Source organism: Lutjanus erythropterus, chromosome 17 (genome assembly GCF_056507025.1).
Source record: "Lutjanus erythropterus isolate fLutEry1 chromosome 17, fLutEry1.hap2, whole genome shotgun sequence".
Taxonomy (NCBI): domain Eukaryota; kingdom Metazoa; phylum Chordata; class Actinopteri; order Lutjaniformes; family Lutjanidae; genus Lutjanus; species Lutjanus erythropterus.
The window spans coordinates 12,502,685-12,518,036 of NC_139333.1; the positions used below are offsets into that span (position 1 = coordinate 12,502,685).

At 38.1% G+C, this 15,352-nt stretch overlaps 1 protein-coding gene across 2 annotated transcripts; it reads left to right on the forward strand.

Moving 5' to 3' along the window:
- Positions 1 to 577: 577 nt before the first annotated feature.
- Positions 578 to 10,661, forward strand: LOC146311836 (sodium-dependent neutral amino acid transporter B(0)AT2-like). 2 transcript variants are annotated; one of them, XM_084740786.1, is made up of 12 exons: positions 578 to 690; positions 3,971 to 4,187; positions 4,871 to 5,028; positions 5,935 to 6,055; positions 6,161 to 6,336; positions 7,925 to 8,035; positions 8,133 to 8,374; positions 8,614 to 8,797; positions 8,887 to 9,088; positions 9,546 to 9,705; positions 9,836 to 9,998; positions 10,391 to 10,661. In XM_084740786.1, exons 2-12 carry the CDS (start codon positions 3,971 to 3,973, stop codon positions 10,637 to 10,639), a joined length of 1,983 nt encoding a protein of 660 aa, XP_084596912.1. In that variant the 5' UTR covers positions 578 to 690; the 3' UTR covers positions 10,640 to 10,661. The 2 variants fall into 2 exon arrangements, with proteins under 2 accessions (XP_084596912.1, XP_084596911.1); XM_084740785.1 differs by lacking the exon at positions 578 to 690 and adding an exon at positions 2,115 to 2,343.
- Positions 10,662 to 15,352: the final 4,691 nt, after the last annotated feature.

The window sequence follows — 15,352 nt, forward strand, 5'->3', positions numbered from 1 at the left end:
CATTTCTCAACTTATCATCCACCACCCCCAACTATCAGTTTCATGTGTGCACAAGAAACTTTCGTGAGCATGAGAAACTGAAAGATTTTGTGTGTGTGTGTGTGTGTGTGTGTGTCTGCGTGTTGCTGTTTCTTTCAGATGGACTGAGAAAATAAATCCAGTTCCTCAAAGACAGTGTTGCGACTGACTCAACCCATTTGAGTTTTAGGATTTGTTAACTCCAGTTGCCAATTTGAGTTTAAATGCAAATTAGGCTGTATGTGGCGCATGGACTAAAATGAGTTTGACACCCCTGACTTAAACCTTAATGATGAGAAATAAAACTTGCAGAAAATACAATTGCAACAGTTGCTTTCTGTCTGCAGCCAGGAGGGCAGGTTCCAGCAAGTTGGTGATAGTTGCAATTCCATAGCACTTTGGAAATAAAACATCTTTAAACAGTACACACACAGTGGGCTCGGGGATGAGGTAGGGGCATCCATACATGGAGGTGACAAAATGGGAAAGTGGGGTGTCAGATTTCATAACAGTCCTTCAGTGGAGGTGGACAGGTCACTATTTTATCCACCAATAGAGGAGATAGGCGGAGTCAGGTGAAGTGGCAAAGGCTCAAGCGGGGTTACCTCTTGACTTGGGTTTGAGGACATTTGGGATAATTTTTCAAGGATCTCTGCTATTTGTTAGCACAAGGTATTTATCAGTTATTAATATATACCGATATTTCCAAGCGCTAAGACTACACTGTCGTTTAAGAGTTGGTAATGACAGTAGACTTGTGTGTTTTATTTGCCTCCAAAACGAGCATACGTGGCATGCAGCGTGTGTGTGTTTAACGATGCTGTGCGGAGCAGAGAAATGTCACTGTGCCAGGTCACAGCGACTGCACAGAACTGCAGGGAATCCTGAGAGACTTTAACAATGAAAAAGAGAGTTTGCAATTTTGCGAAAGCTGATCATTAATGGCGTTACAGCTACTGGTGAAAGGAAAATAATTCAATTCTCCTATAAAACCATGCCTTATGACAGGAGCAGACTATTGCATCAGCCTTTCCTTTCCCTATCTAAAATGCACTAAAATAGAGAGTTGGTATCTGATAACTGTCTCGGGTGAGATCAACATGTGCCACGTGTTAATGTTTGACAGTCCAGGAAATGTGGATCAAAAGAGATCAAACGATTCACGTTTATTTAAAAAAAAAAATGTCCTGTCAAAAACAGAAAACCACTGCTGTGATATGGATTATAAAAGAAGAGTGGGGTTCCCACTTCGACTTGTAAACTGCGTGTTTAACCTGGTATCACAGCCACACGTGTTGGAAAATAAAATCCTAAGAGGATCAGACTTATGCTGCGTTCACAGACCATCGTATGTGATGGCATGAGAGCCATTCGGACTCAATCATACGGGCCATTTACATTGAAATAACAGCTATAATTAAGATGCCGGCTTTGGCTTTATTTTTTTAGAATAATAACAGTACTCGAAACCTTTTCGTTACAAAATTACAGCAGTGGTGGAAAAATAACTAAGTACATATACTTGACTGTTGTTTGGTACTCTCTATAAGTCTAATTTTATGGAGAACTGTAACTGCTAAAACTAAAGAAATTAGTCAAAAAAATATTATATTAAAAATAAACGTAAGCTCAGTTAATTTATGAAATGTGACGTAAATGTACTTTTGTATTTATTTACCTTTGAATCAATTCCCCCATTTAAGATACTTCACTATTAATTTTCTGTTTTATTTATTAATTGTGTTTCAATTTTCTGCTCCTTTATACGTCTACAGCCTACTTTTATTCCATTACGTTTTGAGTGGAATATTATACTTTTAATTCCACTATATTTAGTTGAGCGCTATAATTATTAGTTTGTTAGTTTCAATACAATCAAAATTATTTTATACAAGTAGAATATAAACATAGGCCTATATAATTGATGTATTGCTTTATGTAGAATTATCCAGAAAAAAAAAGGTCTCCAACACATTCAAAGGTCTGAGTACTTCCTCCACCACGCGTCTCTACTGACTGCACACTCTTGTGTGTCCGTGGCAACCACGGAGAAAAGATTTCCGACAGTCCTGAACTCAGCAGCTGTAAGTTAAAGTTAAATATCGGCATAAAGGTGTCTGTTATGTTAGATGTAAACTGAAAAGTAGAAACAGAGGAATAAATTGGCTCGTGCTGTCGTTGACACGCAGTGTTCTAAACCGCAGCTGCACGTGCTCGTTTCCTTTGAACCGACCGAAGAACAAAATATCATCGTCGACTTTCTTTGTTTTCTGAATCTCCGGTGTTTCTTCTGTCTCTTTTTTTAGCGACGTTACCTGCTGACAGGTAAGTCTCGTTTATCAGAAGTTTTATTGTGTGTTGGGTTCAGACAAAGAGAGACAGTCGGGCGATGCACTTGACCACGCTGCACCTCACTGGGTTTTCTGGCTTAAAATCATGCTGCAAAGAGGTTAAAACTCTGAATATTATTTAAAAGTGAAGATGCCTTGCACATTAGGACCTCAATGCTCTAAGTGTTATAAAATACCAGAGGAGACATGTTTATGGGACTCAACTAGTCTAATCAGGGATTATTTTACACCTGTGCTGCAAGGCGGATACAATTAGCCTCGTGTAATTGACCACCTGGTGGGATTGCTGGCCCTTGCAACATATCTTCCTCCCACTGATGTAAATAGGGTGGACAGCATTTTAGAAAGACAGCTAACACCACGTTTGAAGAGGTGTGCATAGGACTGTAATTTTAAAGTCATAATCATGTCATGAACATGCAGTCTTGATGAGTCTTTGTTATTATTTTTATTATTATCATCATCATCATCTGGTTAGTTATGTCTTTTTTTTTAATGCAAAGTTGAAATTGTCATGACAACTTGACATAAATGAAACCACTAATATATTTGCTAAACTTACAGAAACTGTTGAGGTTAAAGTTTTTTACTTTTAAGACTTTAATTGGTGTGTTATGATCTCAAATAAACTGGTACATGACACCATTAACTGTGTTCATAACAGTGTCATGAATAATTCTGGACTCAAAGTAGCACCATATGGACTTGTCATAGAAATGTCATCAGTGTTATAAAGTCAGTCTGACATCAGAGTCCAGTTCCCATGTGAATTATAATTATTTATCTTGGTTAATGTCAAGCTATCATAAAAAAAAGACATATCAATCAATGTCAACTTTGCATTAAAGATGACATGATGGACTGACAGGGGTCATGACATGGTTATGCAGTGTGATGTCTCATGTACAACTCCTCAAAAAAAAGTGTTACTGAAAGAAACACCTTGTATTATAGGATATTTCAGTTCAGCAGTGCCACAAGTGCAGCCTCTGAACATAAGGTCAAGAGTGCATCTCCCCAAAACAGTTTCAATACAAACGCATTATGAAGACGGTCCAAAATTAACTCTTTTGTCCACCTGTCAAATGGCTAGTGAATCTTCAAATTTTTATCAGCGCTCAGTATTTTAACATTGTTTTATTGGGCAGTGAGTGAAGCAAATGCCTACATTCATTTCCATCCTTATCTTACCTACCATAACAACTACTTGCCTAATCTTCAGCCTACCCCTAACTTAACCCAACTCAAAACCACTGACCGGAATCAGCCTTTTTCCAGTTGGGAACACGGCTTTTGTGCCCAAATGGACAAGCCTCCCCAGTTAACTGATCTTTTGTCTGAAATCTGTCCCAGAAAGTAGGCCAAGTCAGACACACACCACCAGATAGATGAGTGAAACGCTATGATTGCGTGCTGGCGTCAGGGCAGTAATTGTATTTGTGGAACATCACAAGTAAAGGCCACAAATGACTGTGCAGCATCTCCAACACAACTGTGCACCAGCATTACAAACTTCAACAGGATAGTTGTGTTAACTATCATGGACGATCAGTCCTGCTTCACCAGTGGATCAGTTTTTCTTTTGTCCCCTACTTTCTTAGATGGAGAAGCAGCCTTTGCCAACTGACGATGACAAAACAATCACAGAGTCAGAGATTGATGGCTACAGTCCTGAGGAGAGCCAGCAGGGCTCAGCTGAGCCTGCCGCTCGAGCAGGATGGAACAGTAAAATAGAATATTTTTTGGCTCAGGTGGGATTCAGCGTCGGGCTGGGCAACGTCTGGCGGTTTCCATATTTGTGCCATCAAAATGGAGGAGGTGAGCAACTGTTTTTATTGTTAGACATGTACAGATGACTGCCACAAGTCTGGGTCCTGTGGGTCCAACGGAGCCAAATGCAAATGTTGTGAATGCAGGATATGCAGTATTTACTCAAATGAAAGATAAATCCAGCTTGATAAAAGTTGCAGTAACTTTATAATTCAATTTTTCAGGCTCGTCATTACCATCTTTAAGACATTTTAAGACCTAAAATTCAGACTGTTGGTTTTAGTCTTTTTAAGGACCTGCAGGAGCCCTGCAGCATCTGGTGTCTGTCTGTTGCCAGGGGAAACATTATAAACTCTCCAGAAAAATACAGACACTGTCCAACATGATTTAATCAATTTTTGGTTTAGGCTGCCACCAGTTGAATTCCTTTTTTATTCATAATAAGGTGTACTGTCAGTTTGTTTTATAACGGCAGTTTATGAATTAGTTGAGATTCTGTGTTTGCATTCAGATGAAATTAAAGTTTAATGTGTCTTGTTTACCCTTATGGATGAATAAGTCATATTGTCAAAAGAACATTTTGTTGCAGGAGGCAGAAATCAGAATGGTTAAAAATTCTACCTTTATGAGATTTAAACAAAACAGTCTAGCAAAAACATCTGCTTCTCCTTTAGTTTATCAGATTGTGTTGCTCATTTACTAACTGAGTGCATATCAACTCCTCTCCTCAGGAGCTTTTCTCTTCCTGTACATCCTGCTGATGCTGGTTGTGGGCATTCCCTTGTTCTTCCTGGAGCTGGCAGCTGGTCAGGCCATCCGACAGGGCAGCATCGGAGTGTGGAAGTACATCTCACCCAGGCTGGCAGGGATTGGCTACTCCAGCTGTGTGGTAAGAAACTGAGTGTTAATACTTTCTAATAGTGTTAGATTGTTCAGTATATGATGTTGCATGCATTGCAGGTGTCCTTTGTATTTGTGTGCAGTTCTGCTTCAGTTAAAGCCCTTTCACACGTGCACTGCAAATCTGCAATTATCCACACACTACCTGGAGGAGTTGTATGTGTGAACACAAATGTCCACATTTTAGACTTAAACCTGCCAGCTCCCTAGTCCAAAGTCTGGGTGAGCCACATGTGAACATAGCAGCACAGTGTCCGGAAGGAGTGAGTGGGTGTGTTGATGACGAGTGTAGTGTGCAGCTACTCACCTGGATCATTTCTTTTTCATACAGACTATCTGTAATAAATGTTTTCCAATAAATAAATGTTTTCTTGCCTTTCTGTGTCGCCTGTGATGTGAATACATCAGAATACAGTCATAGCAGATGAGTCCTCTGAGTATTTCTAACTTGTGAACATGTCTGACATGGACAATCCTCTTATGCATGCTGCATGCACATTCAGACAATGTCCAGACCTGATTCTCAGGGCATTGTTCGGAGTGCATATGCGAAAACAACTTAAGTATTTTTGCTTCCTTTTTTCCATAATCTAGAAAAGCATGTTCCATGTTAGTGCTGTATGTGTAGTGCAAGGGAACATTGGTGTATTATCCAGTTAGGTGTGTGGCCAAGTGTTTGGACAGAGAGCTAAGATGTGATGACGTGTACAAGTTCTCCTAATTACAAAAAATGATGATTAAGTAACTGCAAAGAGGCAGGCTGTTACTTTCTTAGCCATATACATACTTTTTTGTTAATCTTTTTGAGAAATTTTAAATGGTATTTGCAGTTGCCCTTTAAAACATCATATGATGTTCTTATTAACTTGATAATCCTGTTCTCAAATGTCCTCAGGTGTGTTTCTTTGTGGCTCTCTACTACAATGTCATCCTCGCATGGAGTCTTTTCTATCTTGGGAACTCGTTCCAGTACCCCTTACCTTGGGAACAGTGTCCAAAACAGGAGAATGTAACAGGTAAACACACAGCATTAAGATTATGTTACTGAACTGTAAATGTATTAGCTCTGTGTCACATGTAAGACAAGTAACTTATCTTTTTTTTCCTCTTTCCTCCACCAGTAAACGAATGTGAGAAGAGCTCCCCAACATCATATTTCTGGTACCGCAAAGCTTTGGATATCACAGACTCGATCGATGAGACAGGCTCTTTTAACCCTTACATCGTCTGCTGTCTGTTGGCGGCCTGGACCATTGTGTGCCTGGGAATGTTCAAGGGTATCAAGACCTCTGTCAAGGTAACAGTGGGATCTGTTGTGGCTCTGTGCTTTCAGAGTGTTGATTTTACTGCAGCTGTGCTATTAAGAAAAACATCAGGGGCTTTAAACACTGCAACTACTGGACTGAAACAATTTTCAGGCATTTACTAGATGAGTTACTACTTCAGACATCATGATTTTAAGTGACTGACTAGTTTGTCTGCACTATGACAGACATTTTGGACTCTGTTTTATATTTGTAGATGTGTTTGTGTTTTAAAATGGTATACACCTTTTCCATAAGTTAATTTTGATGACACTACAGCTGAGTAGAAGAGTGATTATTAATTGACAAAAACATGAAGAGAAGCTCTGTCTGACTGGAAGAAAAACACTGACTTGATGATAAAATTGGATCCTGTGGTACATTGTTTGGACATTCTCAGTTAGGTCAAATCCCGGTCATGTGTTGGGCTTAGATTTCAGGGTTTGCTGTGCGTGATGGAGTCTCTGGAATGTCTGGCTTAGGTGTTGACCCACTTGAAATGGCACATTACGTGTTTAAGTATTGGGGGAGGTTTTGTAATTGTGCATTTTTGTAAATACCTTGTTTGCTTTCCCTAACACACATCAGCCAATTATGGTAAACAGCAAAGCTTTTTCTAAAGTTCCACAAACATACTGTATCAGGTGTGGAAATGGTAATTTACTGTATTTAATGTTGAAGCTAACATCTTAGGGGAGGTTTTAACCTGCTCAGGCTGACATCAGGTGTTTAACGCAATTTCTGCCTTAAGCATCTGGCATCTCAATTACAAGTACCATATGTTCAGTGTGCAAGAAGCAGCAGGCGTTATACTTCAGATGATATGAAACGTCAGTTATCTCTGTGGGGAAAATGGGTTGTTATAGCAGCAAAATTAGTAGGATTCAGCAGGGAACTAACTAAAGTACAATTTATTTATGCATGTGGAATGTAACTAAGCAATTTAAGGAAAAGAGTCTGTTTGAGGACAGCTTGCTAACAAGAAAAATTTAAATTTGTTGTCCATTTATTTCTGTAAACCGGCATTTCTCAAACTTTTTGCATCACTTATTGCCTCAGAAAATATCTAGCTCTCGAATATATTGAGCTCTCAAAGTACCACCTTACTGTTTTGCATCATTTGGTGCTAGCAGATGCTGCAGAAACATAAATAGTGCTTCTCAAGTACCCAATAGCACTTGCACTCAGTTCACTGTTCTGCATGTCATTTTCAACACCACTGCTAAAAAATTCTCCTCCTGCCACGATTGCAGTGTTTTTGAAGCTTTTATTTTCAATCTTTTCATATTACCTCCTCTTCCTCTCTTGCCTTTAAAGTTTAGCTTGTAACTACCAGTAAACATGTATGACGTATGATTGTGAATTTTTGTAGCAATTTGATAGTATTATGTTTTAAATCAATTTATTTCATTTTTTAAAAAATATTTTTGACATTCCTCCACATTCCACTAGAGTTTGAGAATCTCTTTTGTCAAAAAGAGAGGGAGCCAATTGGGGAGATCAGTTGTAAAAAAACAAAAAAACAAAAAACTGACTTTCACTGCTAGCTTGTTATTGTAATCATCCTCTCTTGTTTCCTAGGTGATGTATTTCTCCTCCATCTTCCCTTATGTGGTGCTGTTCTGCTTCCTTGTACGAGGACTCCTGCTGGATGGCGCCTTAGAGGGAATTACCCACATGTTCTACCCTAAGGTATCTGCAGATAATACGTCTGGTTTGACTGTGGAAAAGGGATGCAGATATGAATAATTTCACTGACACTTGTGTTGTCTCCTCTACACATTTGCAGCTGGAAATTTGGGCAGACATACAGGTGTGGCGCCAGGCAGCAACACAGGTCTTCTTTGCCTTAGGTCTTGGCTTCGGATCCATTATTGCCTACTCCTCCTACAATCCCAAGAACAATAACTGCCACCGCGATGCCTTCACTGTCTCTGCTATCAACTTCCTCACATCAGTGCTGGCTACTCTGGTAGTGTTTGCTGTGCTCGGCTTCCGTGCCAAAGGAAAGGTCAAGGATTGTGTCGCCAGGTATGTTTAATTACAGGATAAACTTTGAATCATTCATCAAAGACATGCTACATCATGACTTACAAGATAAGTCACCAGTATAAATATTTCTATATCCCCTACATTGGTACAAATTATCCCATATGTCTCTATATTTATAATGGCCTGTATCTGACATGTTCGTTTTTTTAAACCTGATCTCTTGTTCCGTAAACCATATGTTTAAAATTCAATTTTCTTTTGTCTTTTTCTTTTCTTAGTAACTTGAAGACGTTATCAGTCCAGCTTCAAAGTGGGCCTCTGGACAACAGCCTGATTCCAGCCTTTAACTATTCTAATCCCGGCTCTGTGTCTGCAGATGACTACAGTGCCTGGTTTAAACAGTATGGAAGAAATGTCCCTGGCAATTTAACAGACTGTGACCTGGAAAAAGAAATGCAGAAGGTTAAGACTGTCATTTTTCTTTAGTGTTTTTATTGTATTTAGTGTGCTGCACATGAAATCTAAAGCTTGTGCTCTTGTTTTGTGCTCAGGGTGTGGAGGGCACAGGTCTTGCTTTTATTGCCTTCACAGAGGCCATGTCCCTCCTGCCTGGCAGCCCCTTCTGGTCAGCACTCTTCTTCCTCATGCTGCTCAACTTAGGACTGAGCACCATGTTTGGCACCATGGAGGGAATCCTCGCCCCACTCACTGACCGCTTCAAAACTCTGGCCAACAACAAGACCAAACTCACAAGTAAATACCTGTTTCACCTCTATTCAAGCCTCAGTGTCACATTACTCAGAGTCAGATTAGTTAACTAGCTTGGTTTGTGACAGCACATGAACCAACACTATAAAATCTTGATTCTGCAATGCATTTATTACACATATCAAGCATAAACAAATTCAGATTGACTAAATTAATTTTGCTTTATTGCTCTTCCTTGATCAAAGTGTCATTTTGTCATTTTTTGAGAAATAAGATTCAAGTTATGAATCAAAGAGAACTGGCCTGGACAACTTTTTGCTCAAAGCGTGCTCCGATTAGTAATTTCAGGATCCAGCTGTATCAGCTGATTCGGATCGCAGAGTCCATTTGAAGCCTTACGTTTATTGTTGAGGATTATTTGTTTATTTACTGTTCTTAACAACATTGTATATTAAGTATAAAAAAACTATCTTAACATGTCTGTTCGGTTATGTTGTTTCAGTTTTCAGCTGCATCATTGGCTTTATGATTGGCCTGCTCTTCACCCAGCGATGTGGGAACTATTTTGTGACTATGTTCGATGATTACTCTGCCACTCTGCCCCTCATCATTGTCGTGGTTTTTGAGACCTTCAGTGTGTCTTGGCTGTATGGAGCTGATAGGTGAGGTCTTTTTTCAGACTGTCGGTACCTGTCACAGCTCATGAAATCTTAAATTCCATGCATATGTCAGCTCTTTTCTTTGTCTTATCAGTATTTATCAAAAAATAAGGACCACTCTTTGTTTCTTAAGGTTCCTTGATGACATTGAGGGAATGCTGGGCTGGCGTCCACATGTGATTTACAAGTACCTGTGGAAATACATCTGCCTACTGGCTATGCTGGGGCTGCTGGCAGCCACTACCATCCGTATGTTCATCAAACGCCCCACTTACATGGCATGGAATCATGAGAAGGTATGGAGAAGAGAAAAAATACTCTTAATGCATTCATGCTTTAAAAAAAAACAGATATTTGAGATTGGTGTAACCATAAATGTGTTTGATTGTGGAGTTCATTCATTACAAAAGAGTCTGAAAACAATTTTCCCAGCTTTGTAAGACAACAGATTTAGGAACTGCAGACACGATGCATCTTGATTAAGGCAATTAGCTCCTGTTTTTGCCTGCATTGTTTAAAAAAAAAACTACAGCTATTGGCAAAGAAAGCTGTCATTTGCTTTCTCCATACCACCTTTCCTACTTAAAGGAAATAATTGATGGTGAATTTCTCTCAGTTCATATTGAATATTTAGTGCAAAGTTCCAGATGCTGAAGTTCTTGAGTGATAAATGATTCCTTTTTTTCAGGCTGCTGAGGAGTACCTGGAGTACCCTGGCTGGGCTCTGGCTGTTATGGCATTACTGATCATATTTGCCATGATGCCTGTCCCAGTGGGCTTGATCCACGCCATTCTGCGGGACAGAACAAAGCAAACGGCCAGGGACGCAGAGATTGGTCAGTACAGCATTGTTAGCACTGATGACAAGTGTGAAACCCCGATGACGGACATGTCAGAGCTGGACCAAAGGAGTGGGATGGCTGCTTCCCTATCCTAAACATTGGATGTGATGTTACTCATTGGGGATTGACTGTTGGTATGCAGTCAAAATTTTCAGTTCAATTCAATTATATTACAGCTTTATTGCAGCTGTGGCACAGAGACCATCTGTGACAAACGAGTCCGTTATTTTGATATTTAAAAGCTTCTTAGTTTTTTTTTTTTTTTTCCTTAAGTGAAGTCCAAACATATCCAGAGGATAATACTTTAAAAAATATATCACTGCCAATAAGTGCAGCATTCTAAAAAGTGTGTTATATGGAAAATGTTAAATAAATTGCTGCTGTGTAGTAATTACGAGGTAGACAACAACTCTTCATTGTTACAGGCTTGTTGTCCAAATGAGCAAAAACAATGTTTCTTAGTTTTCAGGATAAGCCATAGACATTACATTCTATTCCTGTATTTCACTCATTCATTTTTTACAAAATTTCCTACGTTTTTAATTGATTTTTTTTTTTTCTACTTTTATAAAAACTTTCATGTGCACCTCATCATTTCAAGAATCCATACATGCTACTTTGGCAATGAATGTTCAAAAAAATGTTAGTTTTTCAAAACCAGCAGCCTTTCACTCCATGTTTGTTCAGAGTCTTTTCTGCATGTGTTTCAAGCTTTTGTGTGACTCTTTCAATCACCTGCACTGTACATTGTTAGTAATACACAGCTACTTACTAAAAAATCAATAATTCAAAACAAAATGTTATTTTAGAAATTATTTTATTGATTCAAAAACGATTTTATTGCTTCTGTTAAGTCATCCAATGTCTATGATGAGAACTGCATCCATAGCAACAGTCTTTTATTTATAGCAACGGTCTGCTATTCAGAAATGACATTGTGTATGATGCTGTAATTGACCAATCAGAATCGAATATTCAACAAAGCCATATAATAATTGTTTCAGGCTGGGTTTCAGATCGAGTTATGGTTTGAGTTGAGTTACAACGAAAAAGCTGAGCCTGAAAATAAAAAATAAAAATGATGGCATTGTGAGACTGTTACATCAGGACAGTTAATTCAGCTGTGTTGAAACTAAGTCCAGCTGTAGGGTTCAGTATTAATGCTGTTAACAATACAGAAGCCACCCAACTTAGTTTACAGCTGAGAAAACACCTGAATCACTGGTACAGTTTGATAATATACTGTATGTATACTGTACTGTTTACAGGTGTATTGTGTTTCTACACTGTTGATACTACACATATACGTTAACACACAAAGTGTCTGAGCACACAGTTTTTACAGTGATTATTTAAACATCACTGTTTTCTGTTTACTGGTTCAAAAAAACTGAATGTGTACGTGTCCATCTTGTCATGTTGATATCTGTGATGTTGGACATTAACAACAAAAAGAACCATCTATTGGAGGGAAAATAAGCGTCTCTACAGCCTGATGCTTAAACCGGTTTGTCAAATGACAGCGTGATACGAATGTTAAGGCAAACTTGTATTTGTAATGTAAAAATGTATATAGTACAAGTAAGAAAAAAGTCATCAAGAACACATGTAATTGAAGATTTGTGGGATTTTCTGACATTTATTATCACTGAAAGTTTGCATGTCGCAGTATTTTGAGTTTAGGAGGAAACTAGCTGCGTGTTTTTTAAACAGGCCAGACAAAGTACCACACACAGTACTCCTTTTCTTCAGATTTTATGTGAATGTAAATTGAGGTGTTAATTTTGTAAAATATTTTTTACACTTAAAGTTCTTGGTCGTTGTTGTCTTGTTTGTTTGACACCATAGGTGTAGTTTTCTCACATTTTCAGTGGGTCTCTTTCTAAATGAATATGCTGTTGACTGTTTGTACAAAAACTAAGTGCCTTCAGGTTTTAATGAGGCTGGTTGAACAACATGTTAAAACATTTCAACGTATGTATCATTTTTCAAGACTTTTCAATAGTGTATGCAGTCTGTATTTGTATAAAATGATTTTCTGAGAAAATGTAATATAATTTCATTGCAATGTAATATATTTTTGCTATTTTATTAAATTCTTGCGTTCAGCACAACAGTATATTCAAGTATTGTTTTAAATGTAGTAAACATGAAATTTAAACATAGCTCAGACTTTTACCTGACAAGGTCTGAAGTATCAATTTGTTCTTAAAAAAAGTTTTCTATATTTACAGGGTTAGAATAATATTGAGGATGTTTTTCTCTTTCCTGTCAAAAAGGGGTCTGAATTTGAATACATTTTTTTTGCAAGTATGAATTAGTTGTACAAAGGGAAAATGATTGTAGTTTTCAGTTAAGTGTTTTTCGGTGCATGCATGAAAGTTAGATGAAAAGTTAGTGTTTAGTATTAAAGTATTGTTGTCAAGAAGCAACAGATATCACCAGTCAGATTTAAATGTCTTTCATATCTGCTGACGAATCAGCTCAGACCACTACTCCCTCAGATAGTGACGTTATCTTTCCATGATCTATTTTGGAAAGCACAGTACACACTGTTTCCTACTATGTAGATGCAGGGTGTCTCCACTGAAGCATTATATAACTTGGTTAAAAAGCCCGGAGGTGCTGGAGTAAAAAGCATTTCTGCAGTCAGGTTCTCCACCAAACTACACCACGCTGTGTGCAGCCACGCATCTGCACCATTATCTGCCTGGGAAAAGTTGAGGCATATCAATTCTTCTGCCAGGGTAAACATCTGAGCAGCTGTATTTGAGGACAACATGTAGAGGCAATATGAAGATTTGCTTTTCTTACTGACCTGTGATTGGGCAGGATGAAACTGAATCTGCCTGATTGGGAAATGTTTTTGAAGTCCTCCCAGCTTTGACTGACTGTAGATTGATTTCACTTTGTCAGTAAAAGTCTGGCGGCTCATATTTACAGAATAAGTGCAGGTGGGATGAAACATGATGCTTGAGGCTATCAGGGCTGGCTAACCTACTGTAGCTTTAGCTTTCATAACACTGTCTTGACTGTGAACACTATGAACACTATGGACATTTCATTGTTTTTCTTTCGTATCTTATCAGTCCTTGAAAGTCTAGAGCGTCCTTGCTAGGTATCGCAGACTATGGGAATGGAACACACCCCGCACTTACTGAAAAGTGTTTCAAACCAACAAGCTCCAAGAACCAAATATGCACAGGATAATTGCACAGTATGTAGATATACTGCATGTGTCCTTGGCAATTATATTTATTCATACTGAGCAACTACTGCTTCCTGCTTTTATCCTGTGCAGTCCAGTCTCTGTGCAGTTATCCATTTTGCAGGGCAATATTTTTCACTGTTTTTTTTCCTTTGGTATGATGCTACACAATGTTACAAACCCCAATTCCAAAAAATATAGACATATATTACTTTAAAAAGGCTAAATGCAATAATTTGCAAATGCTTGTAGACTTTTGTATTCGATTGAATCCAGTACAATGACGAGATATTTGATGTTCAAACTGATAAAGTTTATTGATTTTGTAAATAATTCTGAATTTCATGCCTGAAGCATACAAACAGGTTAACTGGTAAAAGATACTGTCATGATTTGTTATTAAAGGAGTATCTTTGAAAGGCTCAGTTGTTCACAAGCAAAGATGAGGTGAGGTTTACCACAAACAGTCAAACAGTTTAAGAACAAAACAGACAACACATTTCACCATCTACAATCCATAACATCATTAACAGAATCCAGAGAAATCTCTGCACATAAGGGGCAAGGCTGAAATCATCACTGAATGCATTTGACCTTTGACCCCTAAAGCACTGAACACTGTATTAAAAACCTACATAACTGTATAAAGGATACTACATGGGTTTGGGAATGCTTAAGAAAACTGTTGGCTGAGGCCTGAGGTCATCTTATAAAGACTGACACCAAATGGAAAAGTGTGTTGTGGCCTGATGAGTCCACATTTCAAATTGTTTTTGGAAATCACAGATGTTGAGTCCTCCAGGCTAAAATTATACATTTGCAGGACAGTGTTTTTAAAATATTTTTATTTAGTATAATGCTACACAATATTACAATATGTGTGCAACTTCCCTATGTAATTATGGTCACCTCTGTAAAAGTAAAAGGTGTACTTAGTGTACGTATAGGATTTCATCACTCAGTCATTCTTTTCTACCTCTACTTCTGACGCTTGGCCTGCTGTAACAAGTCAGTTTCTTCAGTGTGAGCTCATTAAAGATGATCTTATCTTCAACATGAGACTGTGAAGGTGACTAAACTATGCAGATCTCTATGTCCAGATCTCAATATTGCTCATTAACATGGAGAATAAAGAGTAGAGTGGAATAAAATTAATTTTCTATGCATACAAAGAATCCCTTAGGTTACATTATTGTGTTATTTTTCATATTCATATCAACAATATACACATTTGTAATTTTAGATCTCACCATATAGGTTTTATTTTTGCATGGTGGTTGTTTTTACTGCGTAGTAAATGGATTTAAATGCTCAGTGCTTTCCCTTGTATGAGATTTAAGCAGTACATTTATGAGTCAGCAGGGAGCTCTGTTGCACTCATGTCAGAGCACTTCTTCTGCTGAGCACCACCATGTTAGAGCAGGTTGTGTGACCTCTGCAAACACAGTTTTAGTCCTATTTGGTTTGTCAGTTTAATATTAAATGGCTCACAACTTTTATTGTCTAAATTTAAAAATGTCTGTGAGAACAACCAGTGTCTTTCCTCCATTTTTTTTTTTTTTATTTCTCTTCAAACTAGAAATTCAAGGTCAAAATTGTA